Source organism: Sciurus carolinensis, chromosome 7, assembly GCF_902686445.1.
Source record: "Sciurus carolinensis chromosome 7, mSciCar1.2, whole genome shotgun sequence".
NCBI classification, from domain to species: Eukaryota; Metazoa; Chordata; class Mammalia; order Rodentia; family Sciuridae; genus Sciurus; species Sciurus carolinensis.
In genome coordinates, this window is record NC_062219.1 from 38,890,914 (window position 1) to 38,912,322 (window position 21,409).

The following is a 21,409-nucleotide window of genomic DNA, read 5'->3' on the forward strand; positions in this document are numbered from 1 at the left end:
TTGGGACCCTGGCAACAATCAAAGGCCAGGCCTTGAGCAAGTTCCTCTCTGCAGTTTTGCAATGGTCCCTTCCCCTAGGGTGCGGTGCTGACTGATGGAAAGCAACACAGAAGGCGCCAGGCAATGAGGCTCTTGGGAGTGCTTACAGGGCAAACTTCGTGAGGGCAGGAAGTTGCTTTTAAATGCTGTGCTTCCAGGACCTATGCAAGGCACACAGTCACTCAATTACTGTTTCTTGAGTGAATGGACAGATGAGTCAATGCTCTGATTTGGTTGAAATCTGCTTTCCTACAAACATGCCTCTTTTCACAGCTTTCTCGGATGACCAGCATGTTCTCACAAATAAACGCCCATCTCCTTATTCTGATAATTGATTTAAAATGAAAATATACTAGCCACAGGTAATTGAAATGATTCAAACTCTAGAGTTTTTTCACTAATATTAAGAAAATATACTCACCACATATCATTTGAAATGTAATAAACTATAGAATCCTTTAATATTAAAGCAGGGGTATACCTCTTTCCTTAATTTCATAATTTGGGGACCAAGTGCCTCTGAAATACGTGCCATAGCACTGCATTAGCCAATCAGCTATGGTTATTAAATTAAAATTAAATAAAAATTTAAAAATCAGTTGTAAGAAACACATTTCAAGAGCTCAGGGGATTTGTGCTAGCACTATTCTTCTGGACAACATACACAAAGAACACTCCTATCATCACTGGGGCAGCTCTGATTTAGAGCTACAATAGCCCGATTAGCAAGAAACAGAAGAAAGGGTACAGACGGAAATGTTGAACAATTAGTATACGCATATGATATGTCTACAAGGCCACACACACAAAAACTGATAATGTGAGTCTGCATAAAAAGGAAGTTATCAGCTGGGACTGGGGATGGTGGAAACAGAGTAAGAAGATTGTTGTCCACTGTATTCTCTTTTGTACTTTAAACATTTTATATCACTTAAATGCAAATAGATATTCAAATATTATCATTATTATCACTATTATTATTATTTTGGCACCAGGGATTGAACCCAGGGGTTCTTAACTACTGAGCCATATCCCCATCCCTTTTTCCATTTTTTAAAATTTTGAGACAGGGTCTTGCTAAGTTGTTTAGGGCCTCGCATTTCTGAGTCTGGCTTAGAATATGCAATCCTCCTGCCTCAGCTTCCCAAGCCACTGGGATTACAGGCATGCACCACTGTGCCTTTCAAAAAATTTTGAGCATTTAGTCTCTGAAGATTTCTTTTTCATGTAAGAATAATTTAACACTTTTGTCAAAAAAACTGAGTTAACATTTTCAAAAAGATAATTATAAAGAGCTTGAAAAGGCTTTCTTCTAACAACAACTACAGCTGACTAAGGAAGCAGAAACCCTGGCATGTATGTTATAAATGTTCTCCTCTCACTAAAGTCCTGGGAGGCAGGCAGTTTTATCTGTTTCACTGATAAGAAAAGGAAGGCTGAGAGAAACTAGGGCCATTTCCCAAGGTCATAGGGCAGAGTTGTTATGGAGCAGGAATTCACAAAGAAGTCAGAACCAGTTGCCAAGGGGCCTCCCAGAACTGCCTCCTTGAGAACTGTTTACAGAATACATGTCTATTTTGACTTTCAAATAAAATCCACTGGACTTTGGAAATTCTATGACCTATTTAAGGCAGAATGGTCTGACAATTTTGTGGGCTTTCCACACTTCCAGGAAGACTCTTGGTTCTCTTAGGAATCAGCTCTCTGACCTTCTATGGAAATATGATAAACTCTCTGGAGCTTCTAAGTAAACAAAAGCAAGAGGCTGAAATGATTTTCAAGGTCCTGCCTGGCTCTAAAAGTTTATATTTGGCTGAGAAGATTAGGAAATGTGCTAAAGTTGTTTTGACATTTAAAAAAATATTTTTTAAAATTCAAGCTGAACCTTTCCAGGAGTCAGGCACGTCCCTGTTTCCTCCATCTGGCATATCTGATTGCATTTTCCTTCCACCACAGAGCCCCCAGACCTGGGAAGGTACCGAGGTCAAGATAAAACACCAACCATACACAAGGGTTATGCTAAGCACCCCAAATGTCAACCAAACAAAAAACATACTACCCTACAATTTAGGTCTGATAGCTACAGAAAGTAGAGAATGTCAAAATTGATCAACATGAGGACAGTATAGACCTCTTTAATATATAATTACTTCTCAAAAATTGCTACTATAGAAAAACTGAGTACTAACATAAAAGATGTAGATAGACCATTGATACATGAAAAAAGTTACAGAATGCTATTATAGCATGACTTTATTTTTGTGAATATAACAAAATGTCCCCAAACCAACAACTATTACACATAGAGGTATATCTTTATATAGGTTGGGTGGGTGTACTGGAAAATTTTTGGTCAATGGGAAAAGGAAGAGAACTTGTACATTTATATAATTTGGTGTTACTGAATTTTTGGGTTTAGCAAGCATATTTTACTTTGTAATTATAAAGCCAATAAACAAAAAAAATTAAATGTCAGCAGCTATGGCAACGATTTGCTAGATCTCACTGGGTGATTTATTCTTTCTCATGAGTCCAGCTATTGCACTCAATTTTTGGACAGCAGCAGCCCCCTGTCTTCTGTTTTTAATCAGACAGAACTGATCCAGCTCCCTCAGGGCCCTTCCTCTGGTTTTTGCTCATGGTTATTCTGGCTGCAACCCTCTCACTATACTGTTCTGACCTTCAGGATCTAGGCTGTTTTTTTCCTGGTTGTCCAACCCTGAATTTTGCTCCCTCCAGAGTTTGGGGGAACAGTGCTACCATGGAATGAATTCAGCATCTGGGCAGACACGTTTTTGTTGAATCTTCTTTTGTTCCTTGGGTGCACATCCCTGGGCAAGTTATCAAATTTAAGCCTCAAGTCCCCTGACCTTGAAATAAAAATAATAGCCTCATTTTTTTTTTTTTATGATTAAGAATAAATTGTACAACCTGTGCTACTTATTTGTTGTGGGCTATTATTCTTACTTGGGGATTTCTGTTTATCCAAGGAAAAGAGAGAACATATAAAAATTTTATACACACACACACACACACACACACACACACATATATATACATATATCAACAAAGACGATATTTGACAAATCCCAAATGTTCATGTAGGTTCACATTCTCTTCCTCACTACTTGTAAATAATTTATTTCACTTCCCTATGAACTTAGTCACCAGTACAAAGTTATTTATTACTTCCAGAAAAATGTGACTCCTTACATTCTATTTCATTGTGTGATTTCATAAATAGAGGGCAATTCCCTCTATTTATGCAATTTCAACTGCAAATCCCTAATTGTGATACATGCTAAAGAAAAATCAAAAAAGGTGGAGGGAGAAAAATAGTTTAAAAACAAAAAAGAAAAAGAAAAGAAAAACCTCATTTGAGGGAAATTCTCATGAATTTATAGTCAAAGAAAATTTTAAAATTTGGGAGTAATCGCTGGAAAAATCCAGAGTTGCTGGGCATAGTGGTGCACACCTATAATCCCAGCAGCTCTGGAGGCTGAGGCAGGAAGATCAGGAGTTCAAAGTCAGTCTCAGCAACCTAGTGAGGCCCTAAAGCAACTTAGTGAGACCCTGTTTCTAAATAAAAAATATAAAAAGGGCTGGGGATATGGTTTAGTAGTTAAGCACCCCTGGGTTCAGTTCTTGGCACAAAAAAAAAAAAAAAAAAAATCCATAGATGTACCAGATTCTAGTGTCCCACTTTGAGATTTGTGTCCTTTTTTCCCTGCTATGTCTAATTATGATGTGATTTTCCCCTCCAAAGAAATATACTAGTAAATATGAAAATAATTCTGGTTTCAAAGAACAACTGCAGTTAGAAAAGAGATCCTTTTGCTTTGAGTTCGATAGTTATTGATATATTCTTATGTAGTGCACATACATTTAAATGTATGCTTGGCCTCAAGGAACATTACATTCTAATAAAGACCAATGAATGGAATACTAATCAAAGACTAGCCACAAAAATCCAATTTCCCTTTCCTAGAACTTCCTTGTGCTACTAGAACAAAGGGGCTCAGCAGATCTTAGGGGTCTTCAGTAACCTAAGCATAGATGCAAGAAACAGTGGCAAATTCTCATTCCAAGGTGTGTTGGGGTGGGATATGGGACATTTCAGAGACCTGACAAGTACTCCCCAGTACCAGGATTACAATGACAATGCTACGGAATGGTGCACACTGTACAGAATGTTTGCCTTGTATTTATGAAACAAGACAGGCTTTTGTTGGATATATAGTTTGCCCATGTGAGAGCACAGTTCTCTCTTCTAAGTCCCGTTGGGTCAGGGTCCTGAAAACATTCTGGGGAAATCACTGGTACAGACAGTGTTTATACAGACAATGGTAACTCCTTGACCCAAGGCAGAGTTACTTCCTGAAAAACTTAACCACAAGTCAAAACTACTATAAGTCAAACTGCATTTAATTCTCCATTAAACCCATCTTAAAGTTGAAAAATCATTAGGTTGAATCATTACAAGTTTTATTTATCTCAGCTATAAACTGAGGATAGGAACCAGAACAGGAAATCCAGTCAAGGTAATAAAACAATTGTGTCGTAGTTAGAGCAATGAGCACAGTCCTATAAATGTAATACTTAAATATTAGGAAGTTTACAGCTTATCAACCAAAAATAAGGTGACAAACACAGGAACGCAGAAGTTAATAAAAGCCCAGATAGAAATGCCAAGAGGAGTTGCTGATTTCTTCTTTGCTTTATAATGGCATTATGCATGTGTCACATTTAGCTTATTATTGTTAAACTAACTGGCTGTATTAATTCCCTGTGGTTGCTGCAACAAATTACCACCAAACTGATGACTTCAAACACATTTTTACTCTTTTAATGTCTTGGAGGTCAGAAGTCTGAAATCAGCTGCACCTGGCTGAAGCCAAAGCCGAGCCCACTTCTTCCGGAGGCTTTTCCCTTGTCTTTCCTAGCTTTTAGAGCTGCATTCCCTGTAGCTCCCTCTTAAATCTTCAAAGTCAGCAGCACAGCCTCTGTCCTTAATGACACAATGACTTCTCAGTAGTCAAACCTCCCTCTGCCTCTCTCTTACTTAGACACTTATGATTGGATACAGGTTCAAGATAATCCCCCAGTCTCAGAATCGTTAACTTAGTCACATTTACAAGTTCTCTTTTGCCATAAACAGGAACATTCTCAGGTCCTGAGGATTAGGACCAGGGCATCTTCAGTGGTTATTACTCAGCCTTATTCTGGCTAACTCAACTTTTGAGTTATAAATAATTATAAAATGGGCATCCTGTCCCTGTCCCAGTTTCCATGTTCAAATCATTAGCATGTCTGTGTAACATTCTTGTCTATGAGCCTTTAAAAAGTTCTCCGCTAGCTTTCATTTTATGTTGTGTCTCCAAACAGCCTTTTGAAGGTGGGGATGGTGGAAGAAAAATTTAACAGAGTTTTTAAAGGGTTACATCTCATTTCCACATCTAATCACTTCAATCTGCACTGAAATCAGTTATTCAGGGTTATGATTACTTACAGAGCCAGGAAACTGTTACAATTTTTTTTCTTTTATTAGGGTTCCTTAGCATGTACAGAAATCTTTTAAGTTAGGCATGGTGGCACACACCTATAATCCCAGTGACTTGGGGGGCTGAGGCAGGAGGATCTGAAATTCAAGGCCAGCCTCGGCAATTTAGTAAGACACTGTCTCTAACTAAAACTTAAAAAGGCCTGGGGGTTTAGCTTAGTGGTTAAGCACCCCTGGGTTCAATCCCTGGTACCAAAGGGGGGAAAAAAAAAAGAAATATTTTTTTGTGGGGGAGGGTGTCATTTTATAGAAATGTCTTTTTACTCAAAAAGAATCTGTTGCTCTAACCATTTAACAAGTTGTATACAAAGCACTGGGACTATTTCAATAACACACATTATACTAAAATAGCAATTTCTTTCCTTCCTTCCTCCTTTTTTCCCTTTCTTTCTTAAAAAAAAAAAAAAAAAAAAAAAACTAAAGTCTGCTTTTATTGTTGCCCCTAGAGCTCAGCCACAATTTGGAAGGGATGATAGTGTTGATATAATACCCATCTTCAAACCAAGAGAATACAAATGGATATGAAATGTCTTTCAGTGACACAATGCCTTAATAAATTAAGGAAACTCTCTGCTCATGGATAGATGCTTCATTTCATGTTCTTGACAAAGTTTTCTCCTTTTTTTTTTTTTTTCAGGATTTAAAGTAATTCTTTATTGATAAAGATTTACACTTGAATTAGAAATGTCAGTAGAAAAATAAAATGTAAATAATTTTCTATCGTACAAAGATTTGATCCTTTTGACCGTAGCAGTAAGTGAAGTAACCCAGTACAAAACGTTACGCTGATTTTGGTCATGAACAGCCTTACAGAATGTACAAAAAGAAATGCAAGTTCACAAAACGTTCTGCATGTTGATCACTGATGGCACCAGGGCTTCACATTCCAGGAAATAGTTCCTCAGGGACGGGTGGTGTGTGCTGCAGTGTAATAAGAACTCCATACAAAGCACAGCAATCAGAAGGACGTTGGAATCAAAAGTCAACATACCATTAAAAACTTAAAAGACATACGAATGGATTTAAAGTTCATTATTTGAAAGAACTATTTCTCATTAGTTTAAACATTTCATGAGAATTAGTATCTTGCTGCAAAAAAAAAATAAGTTAATAGCACAGAGAAAGATCTTTCTTATAATATTTATTATACTTTTGTTTATGAACTTAAGTTCACAAAATGTCTTTACCCCAGAATCCTATTAAAGAATCAAGAAATCAGCTTTAATGGTTGGGGGCTGCCTCCCCACATTAAAAGGGGTGGGGGGAGTAGAAGCACAGCTGGGGGAGTGGTGGTTACATTTGTCTCTAAGAAAGTCAGTTGTTGGCAAAAATTCTCACAAAACTATATAAGGTAAAATGTTCAACATAAATGCCAACATTCTTCCATCTGGGCAACTACCTGCAAATAAATCTGTATTTGAGACAAAGAAGAGAGAAAGAAAAAGGGAGGAAAAGAGAAAACCAAAGTAGAACACATTCTTTTTTTTTTTTTTTTTTTTTTTTTTTTTTGTGGTGCTGGGGATGGAACCCAGGGCCTTGTGCTTGCAAGGCAAGCACTCTACCAACTGAGCTATCTCCCCAGCCTGAACACATTCTTTGTTTAACATTCAAATAGTTTTTCCCTGAAAACATTTCAAGACACACAGTTCAATCTATACATTTATTCACAAGAAAATGCTTCACATACTGGGATGGAGGAAACATTTAACAATTTGAAGATACAATTTATATTTAAGTTTTTAAAGAGTAATAATCAAACAAGAAACAGATAGAAATAGCTTTCAAAATGCCTAAATTTTTGTCTTGGCTCTTAAAAACAAAACAAAAAAAAAAAAAACTAACATTTTAATCATGGATCAATATGCTCAAAAATGAGATTTCAGGGGAAAGGACCCAACTACTGGCCCACATGTTTGTGACCCATCCAAAAGTATGTTTTAGGCAAGAAAGACACATTCTTCAATAGAATGATCAAAATCATTTCCCATAGGGAGGGATATAATACCTGGATTTCTTAAACTGAAAACTGCAATCTTTAAATATTTGTTGGAAGAAAGATTTGAGCTTCTTTTTTTGCAGTACTGAGGCCTGAACCCAGGAGTGCTCTACCACTGAGATACGGCCCCAGTCTTTTTCACTTATTTTGAGACAGGGTCTCACCAAGTTCTCTGGACAGGACCTGAACTTGTGATCCTTCTGCCTCAGCCTCCTAAGTCACTGGGATTACAGGCATGCACCACCATGCCCAGCTTAGATTTGAGTTTTTTGTTGGGAATTTTGAAAGGAAATTTAGCTGTACTTAATTTGACAAGAGGTCTAATTTGTTAAAGGAAAATGTCCATTTAATTTTGCAATTCCTTTATAAATTTTCTCTATGACTTCCACTGGCAAATGTTCTCCTGGTTACTTCTAATCAGAAGCCAGAGTGCATTTTGTTTTAAATGGAATAGATTCATGTGCATATGACCTCCTGGGTTGGTAGCCTTAATCTCCTAATGAAAGTTCTCCTTTAAAAATGTCAAAGTTAAGGACAGGGGGAGGGAAAGTGCTGGGGAGTGATACTGGCCAAATTATATTGTTATATTGTGGGCATGTACAAATATGTAGCAACAAATCCCAACATTATATACAACTATAATGCACAAAATAAAAGTGTGGAAAGAGAAAAAAATGTCAGGGTTAATTATCAGAAGCTATTTTGAAAACAGGTAACAACATTGATTGTATCTATACATAACAGTTTAGGTGGTAAGGATCAAGTTACTTAATTTTTGCAATCCTTTCCCTTTTGAAGATCACAGTTTTCAGGCCTTTTAATAAAAAAGAAAGACAGTAGGATAAAAATTAAAATAGCTAAAATTGAGTTCATAAAATCTGATATTTAATTCTCTTTAAGGATATCGATTCTCTTGAATAAAAGTGTAAAGGGCAGAATGGGGACAGATCTGAAAATCAAACTTTAAGCACTTAATGGGAGTTGATACTCAAAAATACTGCACAAGTGGGCTGAAGAGCCACCACCAGGTAAACACATCAAGACTAAAGAATCAATAACCAATAACTCTAGTAGCTTCAGCAGTATTTCTATAATTTTCTGAAGTCATCAATAAACCCCAGTCACTAAGAAAATCTACAGCAGAATGTCTTCAGTATCTTATTCATGCCTCAGTATCAGAAGAGTATTCTAAACAATCTTGCTTAAAATTTCCAACTCAAATTGCTTTGAAGCAATTGCTGCTTGAAAGGGTATGCATACTTCTGATTAAACTAAATAAATTAGTCAAAATAAAAGCATTAGGAATAAGTATAGGAATTCTTTTTTTTTTTAAGTGTCAGCCAGGTGTAATGGTGCATGCCTGAAGCACCAGCTTCTCAGGAGGCCCAGGCAAGAGTATTACTTGAGCCCAGGAGTTTGGGGCCAGCAAGGCAACATAGCAAGACCCTGTCTCTAAAAAAAAAAAAAAAAGTCAATTAGCTAGCTTCCTTTGATCAAATTAAAAAAACAAACTCACATCTCTTAAAATATTAAAAAACCAGAGGTCAAGATAGTTATACATAAAATGTCACATTCTCACCAGTTATTTATTTTAACAGTGGACGTACAACCACTACTTAAGTTATACTTCAATTTATTTCCTACTATATTTCACCAAATTTGCTCTCAAAGCTATACTCAGCCAAAACCTGTTGGCTTTACTGTCATGAAGATACAGTGAAAGAAGAGTTTGCCAAATTTTAATCAAGATCAGATTAACTAAGATTTTAATGCAGCATACTCTGTTCATGTGAAATACACCAATATTGCCCAGTTTCTCTGAAATATACAACATTCATGAAATATGTATTTTCTCACCAAATTTAGTAAGGGATATTTCAGTGTAAGGGAGATCAACCCAAAGGCACAGCTGGCCTGGCTTAGGTAAAAGTATGTGTGTAAAACTTAAATCTACAAAAAAGAAGGCCAAGGAACTTGTTTCGTTTTGGTTGAGAATGATAGTTCGAAAAGATCTTCAACTGCTGCAGCTTCAAACTGAAGAAAGATCTGAAATGTTCTTCACGTTCCTGTTGAACCAACTTGCTTCCACTTGAAGAAATAAAAAACACTACCCTCCATCATGTATTCTGAGGATTCTAGAAAACTTGGGTTGGACATCACAGTCTAAGGGTGTATGCTATAGAGCGGCTAAAATCCATAAAAAGGAGACCACCAACACACAGAATGTCTGTCCAGTGCCCAAGGTCAAGGTTTCAAATGGTATCATCTCCTTCCCTGCTGCTCGGTAAACTCCAGCAATGGCTGCACTTGTTAAGATTCCAGCAGTAATTGGTCCCACGATGCCAATCAACAGGATTCTTACAGACACGAACCTACCATATTTGGGATGTTCTAGGGTGAAGAGGGCCAGTAATCCAGCAGGGATGTGAAAGGAGAGGGAGGACACCAGTGCCCACAGGAACACACCATACCACATCTGCGCGGCATGAGCTTCAGGCTGAGGATCTGCTGCAGGCGTCTGGCCGGCCCCGCTGCCACCGCTGCTCCACTCGCTCTCCATCCCGCCGCCATTCACCGCAGAAAGATGTAGGGGAGCAACGGAAGTGCTGCACAGCCTCGCTCCCCGCACCTCAGTCGACTCAGCGTCCAAGTCTTCTCTTTTCTTGATGGAGGTGTTCAGTTCCATGATCATTTTCTCTTCCAAAGAAGAGAATTTGCTGACACCCAGGTTTTTCTCTAGGTCCTTTAGCCCCAGCAGCAATGGTGTGGAGAAGGACGTATGGTCCATTTTAAGAGCAATGTGCTTCAGTGACATAATTCTTACAGAGAAAGTTCTTTTTCTTATATTCACTTTAGCCAATCCAGGCAATTAAAGCATAGCTACCTTGACACGTCTCATGCAGAAATACAATGACGTCAGAGATTCTGATCTCTAATGTTAGCCTGTCTTCCTATTAACTGCTTAAACTGTGCAAACATGGAGCCCAAGAGAGGCTAGAAAAAGTAGTCTTAAAAATAATCACTTTAGTATGCAAATTAGTGCTCTCCTGAAAGCCTAGTAAGTGAAACATAGTTTATGATCAGTAGACAGACCTGCTAACAGAAAACTACTAGGAGTAGCATAAAATTAGAGTATGTGCTAGCTCAACTTCTTGCCTTCCCCCCACTTTAAAAAAGATATTCCATTAATTTTTTTACAGTTTTAGGCATATATGCTTACTTTTTATGATAATGTGCTTTCTATGTTATAAACTAGAATTGGTCTCATAACTTATCCTGACATTTTAGACACTTTCAGAAAGAATCCTCTAATATCTGGTATAAATTTTTAAAAATCAATTTGGCAGACACCCTCAATTTAGTTGGTTTGTGTCCAAAATGTCCATTTAATATCTTGGAGGTATTTTTTCCAGTTGACATATATACTAGTTGTTACCTTGGGAAATGACACTGATGAGAAGCAGAATTCGTGGGGTGACTGGTAAAACCTACTCTGAAAAATTTTCTGGTCAGGCATAGTGATGCGCACCTGTAATCCCAGCAGCTGGGGAGGCTAAAATAGGAGGATTGAGAGTTCAAAGCCAGCCTCAGCAACTTATGGAGGAACTAAGCCACTCAGTGAGACTCCATCTCTAAATAAAACACAAAAAAGGTGTGTGCGTTAAGGGTGCTAGGGATGTGGCTCAGTGGTTAAGTGCCCCTGGGTTCAATCCTTAGTACAAAAACAAACAAAAATTCTGAAAATTAGGATAGAATGCTGGAGTATAGACAATTCATTTCCATGTAAGGATAAACAAACATAAATTTTGAGGAAAATCCTGGTCTTACTTTCCTACTTCTGAGGGATCTTTGTCAGAATGAAGACCATACAATCATGTCAGTCTTGGTCCTGCCCTTTGAAAAATCTATCAGTGGTTACCTTCCAAGCATTCCAGTTTGCTCTTAAATCAATCACAAATAATACCTGTGATGTAACAAAAATAAAGATTTGGTCTTTGTCCCCCAGTTCCTGGCATAGACCTCCTCAAACACCTGGAATCTTAAATGATAAGCATCTTTGTATTCTAATGGGTTGACTCAAGGCTGGAAGGAAGAGATCCCTTGAGACTTCAGGATGGGAGTGGTCACCAGAAAAACCAAGACAGGATTAGAGTGGTGGAACTTTTAGCACCACTACCTCTAGAGAGGAGGGGGCTGAAGACTGAATTGAATCATCAGTCATCAATGATTCAATCAGTCATGCCTACATAAAGCAACCTCCATTAAAACTCTTAAAGGATTGGGTTCCAGAGCTTCTGGGGTGATGAACATATTATGGTGCTGGAAGGGTGGTGTACCTGAAAAGACATGGAAACTTGTGCCACCTCCACATGCCCCTACTCTGAGAATTTGTTCTACTGGGCTGCCCCTGAGTTGTGTCTTTTATAACAAATTGCTAACCATAAGTAAGTTATTTTCCTGAGTACTGCAAGTCCTTCTAGTGAAATGTAGACCCGAGTTAGGGATCATGAGAATTAACTGCCAAATTTGGAGAGGAGATGAACAAAAGTACATGTGAACTGGGTATTGGGGTTTGTTTGTTTGAAGTTGTAGGTGGACATCATACCTTTGTTTATTTTTATGTGGTGCTAAGTATTGAATCCAGTGCTTCATGTGTGCTAGGCAAGCGCTCTGTCACTGAGCTACAACCCCCAACCCCAGGATTGGGGGTTTTTGACTGGCACCTGAACAGATAAGGGCAGTCTTCTGGGACTGTCCTCTTAAAACTGAATTGAATTTTTGGACACACTGCTGGTGTCTGAGAATCAGAAAACACTCAACTCTAAAGGTTGTCAAAGAACCAATCTGGAACAAGGCAGAGAAGATGGAGGTGAGACTGATCCAGAAGAACATGTAGTCTTATTCTTTGCTGATCAGAGATACATGACTGGACACCTTTTGGCATGTTCGCTTAGCCCAGGAACACTTTTTAGAGGTCCAAAGGACTGAATGATGAGCATAAAAATGGCAATATTCTACATAAAAATCTGGATGTCAGGCTCACCTTGGTGAATTAGAAGATGGAATAGCACTGATTTACAGTCCCACCAAAACAGGAGGTGGTGGTAGCTTTTCTCCTTCAAAAAGGTATGTGCCTCCTTGTTACTTAGAGTGTTTTCCTTTCCTTTCACCATCCATTCGTGCATCCTCACTTTGGGCCCATGATACTGTTTATAATCTCTGCTCCATACAGCACAAAGTTCTATTCTCAGATCAATTCAGATCATCAGTGAGCTGCGGTCTCTGACATATGGTGCTGATCCGCTGCAGCAGATCTTGCACTGAGTCATACATTGGCACTGTGCCCGCTCATTTCACCTGGCATTGCCGCAATAATTGGCTTCAGTAAATCGCTTCTGTGGGTGTTATGCAAAACTACCACATTTTTGTGTTTCCATGTGAAATCCTATATAATTTTAGAGTCAAGGGATAGGAAGGGTTTTGTCATTGGAGGGGCTGCTGTGTGTTCCACTCAGGAACAGAGAGAAATATGAAAGGAATCCCTTCGTAACACGGATCATGAAGTTATTCTGAATCAGCCAGACAGCTAATAGCTTGCAATGTAGTGTCCTATTTTTCATGCCAATTTCTATGTTGTGTAGTCAGGACCTTCAATTTTTAAATAATTTTTATAATTTTTAAATAATAAAAATATTAAATAATTTTATAATTTTTTTAAGAGGAACAAAGAGGAAGCAGTAACATTTGGGTAACCTTGGCCCCACTCAATGTGCTGCTACTAAGGGTAACTGTGGCTTTCCTTTTTCCCTTTCCCTGGTTCTGGGCTTCTGTGTAGATGTGAGGATTGAATTAGGAGAAGAAGAAAAATGCAAATGGTAGAGAAGGGGAGAAGAAATAGAAGACCCAAAGGGAGAGAAGGGGACATGAGATGTACTGACTGGATTCAGGGAGAGTTTCTGGGTACATTTTAAGAAGCAGCAGCTGAGAGCCTTGTAAAAGGTCAAAGACATGAGAAAAGAGAACTTTTAAATGTTTTATTAAATACAATGCATTTATTCCCACCTTGAATGTTTTCTGAGAGGAGAAGTAAATATTGAAATTATCTTAGGTTATTTTCTCTGTTATACTTATTTCTTTGACTGTGATAATGTTGGAACGGAACCAAAACAAGGCTGGCTGTACATCACATGGGTTGCATTTGTGCTGTTTTTCTAGGGTATCTTAAAGGTGGGGCATGAATGAATCATTCAATGAATAAGAAAATTAACAACCTTCAGCACTGGAAAGCATGCTGGAAATTATGAAAGTACTGGAAATTATGTTATCTATGTCAAACTTCATGAATTGATATAACCCTTCAATCTGGCCACGCATGCCATATAGATTAAAAGGAACCAATATCTTAAGTGAAGTTGCCCTACAACCTTACCATGAGAGGAATCAAAGTCCACCTGATAGCAGTTCATTAATTTAAAGAATGATACAAGGTGCTTTGTGGGGTGGGGGGGGATAGGACAACTGCCCTGGGAATGAACAATATCCTACACCTGAACACTTGCTTTGTTTTCCCCCAAATAAAAAGAATTGGCATTCCCTATCATGAACTCTACTATATTTATACGTAACATGTTGCATTTTGTGTTCACAGAGGTGAAACCAACTTCATAACATGGCAATAATCAACCACCCACTTCAGCAGCACTCTTTACCAGAGAACTTGGATTTTATTATGCATTATTTTACTTTATTTTATTTATTTATTTATTTTTTGGTGGAACCTGGAATTGAACCAAGACCTTGCACGTACTACACAAGTGCTGTACCACTGACTCTACCTGTGGCAGTCTTTTTGATCTTTTTTGATAGCTGTTGATAAAGGCAAGAGAATTTCTAATACATTTGCTCTTGGAAAAATCCTTTTAATTCTAATAACACATTCTAAATCTCAAACATCTATAACATGGGAATAACAGCCATCCACATTTCACATGGATTTCCAAATTTTGCATGGAGTAAGCTATAAAAATATTCCTCTGGACTTTATTTTGTAGGACACGAAAGAAGATTTCCAAAGAAAACAAAAAGGTAATGATAACATTTCATCAACTGGTTAAATATAAATATGTTTTTTAACTTTTTGTTTGTTTTTTTGTTTGCTTTTGGTACTGCAGACTGAACCCATAGGCCCTTTGCCACTGAGCCACATCCCCAGAACTTTTCGTATTGAGACAGGGTCTGTCTAAATGGCTGAGGCTAGTCTCAAACTTGCAAGCCTCTGCTTCAGCCTCCTGAGTTACCTGGCTGTTTTTAATTATTACTAAAATTCTTCGCAGGTAATACATCAAATACAGTACAAATAAAAGTCAAATAAAGGAATGTTTCTTTGTTGTTTGTTCAGATTAGGCAAAAAAAAAATCTCCAATCATCCTGATCCCTTAAAAAGAAGGGCTCCATATTTAATCCATGTATACACTGCAATTTCATGATGACATGGGCATAAACTAAAATGCAGCATTTATCAATTATTATATCCTTAATATAACTACTTTACATACAAAAGGTATACTGTATCAATATATTAACTATATTTAGATATTATTTTAGGGGAGATGTGGTGTTAAGCACTGAATTAAGTTTTCTAAATTCTACATAAACTATCATAATATTTAAAATTCTAAACCAGTTAAATAATTTTAAATGACAAAATAATCACCTCAACTAGTAAATCATCTTTTCCATCTGTTTTCTGAGACATATTCCCTAAACAGGATCTCAGAGAGGAAAGTTCCTTAAAAGTCATCTCAGCAAATCATTCATTCAATGATGGAATTAACATCTCTGAATGAATATTTAAAGCTTGTTTTAAAACATTTGTGTCTCAAAATCCATCAAGACTTAATGTATATCAATCTACTTTTTAACTTCAGTGCCTAGTACATCGCCTGGCACACTACAGGAAACAGTACTAGATTTTCACTGACCTTCCTGCAAACTATTCTCCTTGTTATGGCACCAAAGTCCAATTTTCAATAAAAATTCCCTTCACTCTAACACGAGATCTAGATTACACCCCAGCCCCAGGAATTAAAACTTGACAGAGGCCTGTCCAATCAAAGCACGGAGCCCCAGCTGCAGTACTCACTCCAAGAACTGGCCCATGAACTAAGCCGGGCCAATCAAAGCGCATCTCAGGACTTATGTGACTTACTGGCAAGAACAATTCCATTGTCTGCTATTGCACAAAAAGATGCTGAGTTGGCAGCATTTATCAAGTAAAGTCTGAGAAAATAAGCCAAAAGAAATGAAAGGGCTTAGATACTGACAAGCTGAGTCATGATGTCATTATTTGAGATCCCAATCTAAGTACTCCAAAAGACAAATCTAATCCCAGACTTATTTACTTATTTAGTACCAGGGATTGAACCCAAGGGTGCTTTTTACCCCTCATCCACATCCTCAACCCTTTTAATTTTTAATTCTGAGGCAGGTTCTCTTAAGTTGCTTAGGGCCTCACTAAGTTGCAAAGGCTGGCTTTGAACTTGCAGTCTCCTGTCTCAGCCTCCAGATTTGCTGAGATTTCAGGCATGCCCTCTTTCACCACTTCTGTTCAACAGCATTCTTGAAACTCTAGCCAGAGCAATTAGACAGAAGAAATAAATTAAAGGGATAAGAATAGGAAAAGAAGAACTCAAACTATCACTATTTGCCAATGACATGATTCTACATTTAATAACTAATTATATTTAATTAACTAATAAATTAATTCAGCAAAGTAGAAGGATAAAATCAACACCCATAAATCAAACACATTCCTACACATCAGTGATGAATCCCCTGAAAGAGACATTAGGAAAACCACCCTATTCACAATAGCCTCAAAACAAACAAACAAACAACAACAACAAAAAAAAAACAAACTTGGGAATCAATCTAACAAAAGAAGTGAAAGACCTCTACAATGAAAACTACAGAACACTAAAGAGAGAAATTGAAGAAAAACTTAGAAGATGGAAAGATCTCCCATGCGCTTAGATAGACAAAATTAATATTGTCAAAATGGCCCTACTACTAAAAGCATTATACAGATTTAGTGCAATTCCTATTAAAATCCCAATGTCATTCTTCATAGAAATAGAAAAAGCAATCATGAAATTCACTTGGAAAAATAAAGAGACCCAGAATAACAAAAGCAATCCTTATCAAGAAGAATGAAACAGGAAGCTTCACAATACCAGACCTTACATTATACTACAGAGCCACAGTAACAAATCAGCATGATATTGGCACCAAAACAGGCATCTAGACCAATGGTACAGAATAGAAGACAGAGACCAACCCACATAAATGCAGTTACCTCATACTAGACAAAGGTGCCAAAAACATTCAATGGAGAAAAGATAGCTTCTTCAACAAATGGGGCTGGGAAAACTGGAAATCCATACATAGCAAAATGAAATTAAACCCCTGCCTCTCACCCTGCGTAAAACTCAAAGTGGATTAAGGACTTAGGCACTAGAACAGAGATGCTGTGCTTACAAGAAAAAGTAGGCCCAAATCTTCACCATGTCAGCTTAGGAACTTACTTCTTTAATAAGACTCCTAAAATTCAAGAAATAAAACCAAGAATCAATAAATGGGATGGATTCAAACTGAAAAGCCTCTTCACAGCAAAGGAAATAATCAGTAATGTGAAGAGGGAGCCCACAGAATGGGAGAAAATCTTCACCACATGCATCTCAGATAGAGCATTAATCTCCAGGATATACTAAGAACTCAGAAAAACCTAACACCAAAGAAACAAATAACCCAATCAATAAATAGGCTAAGGAACTGAATAGACCCTTCGCTGAAGAAGAAATACAATCGACCAACAAATGTATGAAAAAATGTTCAACATCTCTAGCAATTAGAGAAATGCAAATCAAAAGTACTCTAAGATTCCATCTCACTAAAGTCAGAATGGCAATTATCAATAATGCAAGCAATAATGTTGTCGAGGATGTGGGGAAAAGGTACACTCATATGTTGCTGGTGGGGTTGCAAATTAGTGCAGCCACTCTGGAAAGCAGAATGGAGAGTCCACAGAAAACTTGGAATGGAACCACCATTTGACCCAGGTATCCCACTCTTCGTTTTATACCCAAAGGACTTAAAATCAACATACTACAGGGACACAGCTATATCAATGTTTATAACAGCTCAATTCACAATAGCTAAGCTATGGAACCAACCTAGGTGCCTTTCAACAGATGAATGGATAAAGAAAATATGATATACATACACAATGGAATATTACTCAGTCTTAAAGAAAAATGAAATTATGGCATTTGTCAGTAAATGAATGGAACTGGAGACTATCATGCTAAATGAAATAAGCCAGTCCCAAAAAACCAAAGGCCAAATGTTTTCTCTGATGTGGATTCTAATTCACAATGGCAGGAGGGGGTGCTAGGGAAGAATAGAGTTACTTTGGATTAGGAAGAGGAGAGTGAAGGGAGGGGAAGGGATTTAGGAAGGGGATGTAGGAAGGAAAATAGAATGTAAAGGACATTATTACCCTATATGCATATATGATTACATGACTGGTGTAATTCTATATCATGTACAATCAGAAGAATGAGAAGTTATACTCCATTTATGTGTGATATGTCAAAAGGCATTCTACTGTCATGTATAACTAATTAGAACAAATAAGAACAATTTTTTAAAAAGACTTGATTGTGAGCTTATGAAGGCTACCTTATTGGGGACTTACAGGGATTTTTAGGATTCTGGAGTAATTTGTCTCCTTCCTTTATACTTCCAGTTACATCTTCCAAGAGAAAATAAGCTTGGGCTGTACTTGGTCCATGGAAAGCAGAGCATGATGAAAATACACACTGCTAAGAGAAAACCTTTGCCTGGAACTTGCAACAGCTGAGAGTCCGGTGATCCAGGTTAAATAGTAACCTTGTAGGACTCAGTAACTCATTTCTACCAAGATGTTAATCTGGGTAATTTCTAAGGCACTTTCCTGTCCTAGTCTATTAAAAATAAACAATCAAGTAAATAAATAAATATAAGTCATGTAGAAATGGATTATTTGAAGAATGAAAAACCTTCCGTCATTCTTCATGAAAATTCTGAGGGCTTTTTTTTCTTTCTTTTTTCTTTTTTAGTGCTTAGGGTTCAAGCCAGGGTTTTGCACATGCTAGGCACTCTAGCACTGAGGCACAAGCCCAACTCTTAGACTTTGCTTACACTGTGGAGGATAAATTGTGTTATGTACACAGGTGCTTAATCCTTATGTTTTTAAGTCACTTTAGTTTTCTGTGTGATGATTTCAGACACATATAAGCCTTTCATGGGAGTTCTTCATGGTTAAAACCAAATATTTGTTGTTGTTTTTTATAAAAGTCACTTGTGTTTCTTTCACTGTCAAAATACATTTTGTTTTTCAGAATTCTTAATCATTCCTTAATACTCAGACCAAATTTATATGCATGCATTATAATAATGCTTTTAAATAAACAGCAAAAAGCTTTACATTTTAGCTTGACAATGTTGGTTTTTAAAGATCTGTTATAATTTCTCAGAAAAAAAAAAAACTTAGTAGAACCAACATAAGGGAAGGAGGAGACAGCAAAGAAGGGCCTTCTTTAACATAGCAGCCTTTCCATAATTTGTCTGCAGCAAGAACATGGGGGCAGAACGGAGTTTCAGAGGGTGAGTGAGGGGAGGCTCATGTCTTAAAGCCGAATCTCTTATTAGGACTGTGTGTTTGCTTGGGAGAGGTGCTGTTGGTAGTGCCACTGGGGGTGTGTGGAGGAGCTGAACCCCGCAGAGTACCTCTTGCCTGCACCCTGAAACAAAGATCGATTACTTACTTCTTCTGAGAGTTTCAATTGTCTGTCTCCCTGGCTAAAGGTTTTATGTGTGCGTGTGTGATCTTCATTATAAGCATATTTGTCTTGCTTGGCTTCCACTTTATTCTTAATTCTTCGTTTTCCCTCTAATGAGGTTAGACCATGCAAAGTACTTAAATTTATGACCTCAAATTAACCAATCGTGACATTTCTAGGGCCAGCCGTTTCAATTCATGGTAACATTGATGGGAGTATAAATTAAATTTGGGGGAAAAAAAAAAAACTCTTTCGTTAGGCACAATGCCTTAAAATTGAAAAAATAACTTAAGTAAGATACAAGGAAGAAAAGAAGTTTCTCTGGAACTTCAAAATTCCAGAGAAAAACTGAAACCAGTAACAGAATTTTGGTAGGCAGAACACATGGCAGAGGAGAAAGAAGGCTCAGAGGACATATTATGCTGTGATACAACATGATGATTTCCCACAGGCCTGAAATGTGGACCAGCTAAGGCTATTTAAAACAAGAGTGATTAAAACACTCTAGCTGTCAGTCATGAGTCCTGTCAAAGAACTTTCCACCTTTAGCAGTATTTCCCCAAGAAGTAAACTTGGGGATGAGCTTCATTCTAATTGAAGGTGAATTTCAAAGTGTCCCACTAGCCAAAGCTATTAAAACTGTGATCTTCAAGTGTTCTGGCATGCTACGCCCACATGGACCCTCACTGAAAGCTCTTTACTAACCAGTAAAAAATAACTAGTTAAAGCCAATGGCCTGGGGTCTTCTGGACTCATTCTCCCCATCCAAGCTGCAAACTTCAATACTTAGTAGCATAAACAAGGAACCAGTGTTATGTTCTCTTACTTGCAAGGAATAAATAAACTCAGAGCTTATTCTTTGGATCCCTAAAATAAAATAAAAAAAAAAAAAAAGAAAGAGTAATGTATTTTGGGATTCCCTGTCAAGGGGAATGAAAGCAATCAAAATTTGATCTGGGAGGATTAGTTAGGTTTGTTGGATTGTTTGGTTTTGTGGGGATTGGGGTTAGGTAGGTTTAATATGCAACATGACAAAGTGGCAGAAAACTTTCCAAAAATGGTCAAAGCCATCATTACAGAGGAACATGTGCAACGTATAGTCAAGATTGATCCCCAGCAGAAGAAACAGGAAATGATTCCCTAGTGTCTTTGAAGTTCTGGGTTTGAATAGTGTGGATCTGAATCTTCCATGATGTTTTTCTTTTACCTTCTAGCAGACTAATTTGACTGTAATTCAAAAGAAAGGTCTAGAAGTACACAGTAGATAATGGACTGACCCAAATGATATGTTTCTCTCAGAAAATACTAAAAATCTCCCTGTCCCAGTCACATGCAAATTCCATGCACTTCCATGCAGCCAGGCTATTTGCAGAGTCTCCTCTCTTCCTGAAAGTCTCCTTCCTTCATGACAAACTGTTACTCATATCTGAGCACAGTCCAGTGTCGCTTCTTCTGATGCCCAGGATCCTTTGCACAGTCTCTTCTTCTGCCCTATACCCTTAGCACCTGGCAGTCACCTTGGCTACAGAGCTCACCTCCTTGCTGCTACTTTATAAGTATTCTGTGTTTGCACCAGATCTTTGCTGAGTTTGAGGATAGAGAAGTACAAGCTCATTGTCAGAGACTACAAGGGAAATGATTTATGAGAGGGATGATATGTTTTTCCAAAACAAATTCTGTCAGCTCAATCACAAATGAGTCTATTGAAAAGGCAAAAACTAAAGGCATCTCTAGAAACAAATGTGGCCCCATGAACTTGAGTTTTAAATCAACGAGTATAAAGCACAGGATTGAGCACAAAGAGAAGCAAGAAGCAAAGGACAGAAACCTGCAAGAATGACGATGAAATGCTAAGGCTCAGAATGAGCAGATATTTGTAAACAATGCAGAGGAAAAATAACCAGGAAATTGTAGGGGTATTGAAAGGAAGAA

At 37.6% G+C, this 21,409-nt stretch overlaps 2 protein-coding genes across 6 annotated transcripts in view; both read right to left on the bottom strand.

The window, feature by feature from the left end:
* Nucleotides 1-21,409, bottom strand: part of Ncoa7 (nuclear receptor coactivator 7) — a 146,054-nt gene that overhangs the window by 79,209 nt on the left and 45,436 nt on the right. The gene's annotated exons all lie outside the window — the stretch shown is intronic.
* On the bottom strand, nt 9,729-10,071 carry LOC124988520 (transmembrane protein 170A-like). Its single transcript, XM_047558045.1, has 2 exons — nt 9,968-10,071; nt 9,729-9,901 (listed from the first exon to the last, which is right to left on the bottom strand). Exons 1-2 carry the CDS (start codon nt 10,069-10,071, stop codon nt 9,772-9,774), a joined length of 234 nt encoding a protein of 77 aa, XP_047414001.1. The 3' UTR covers nt 9,729-9,771.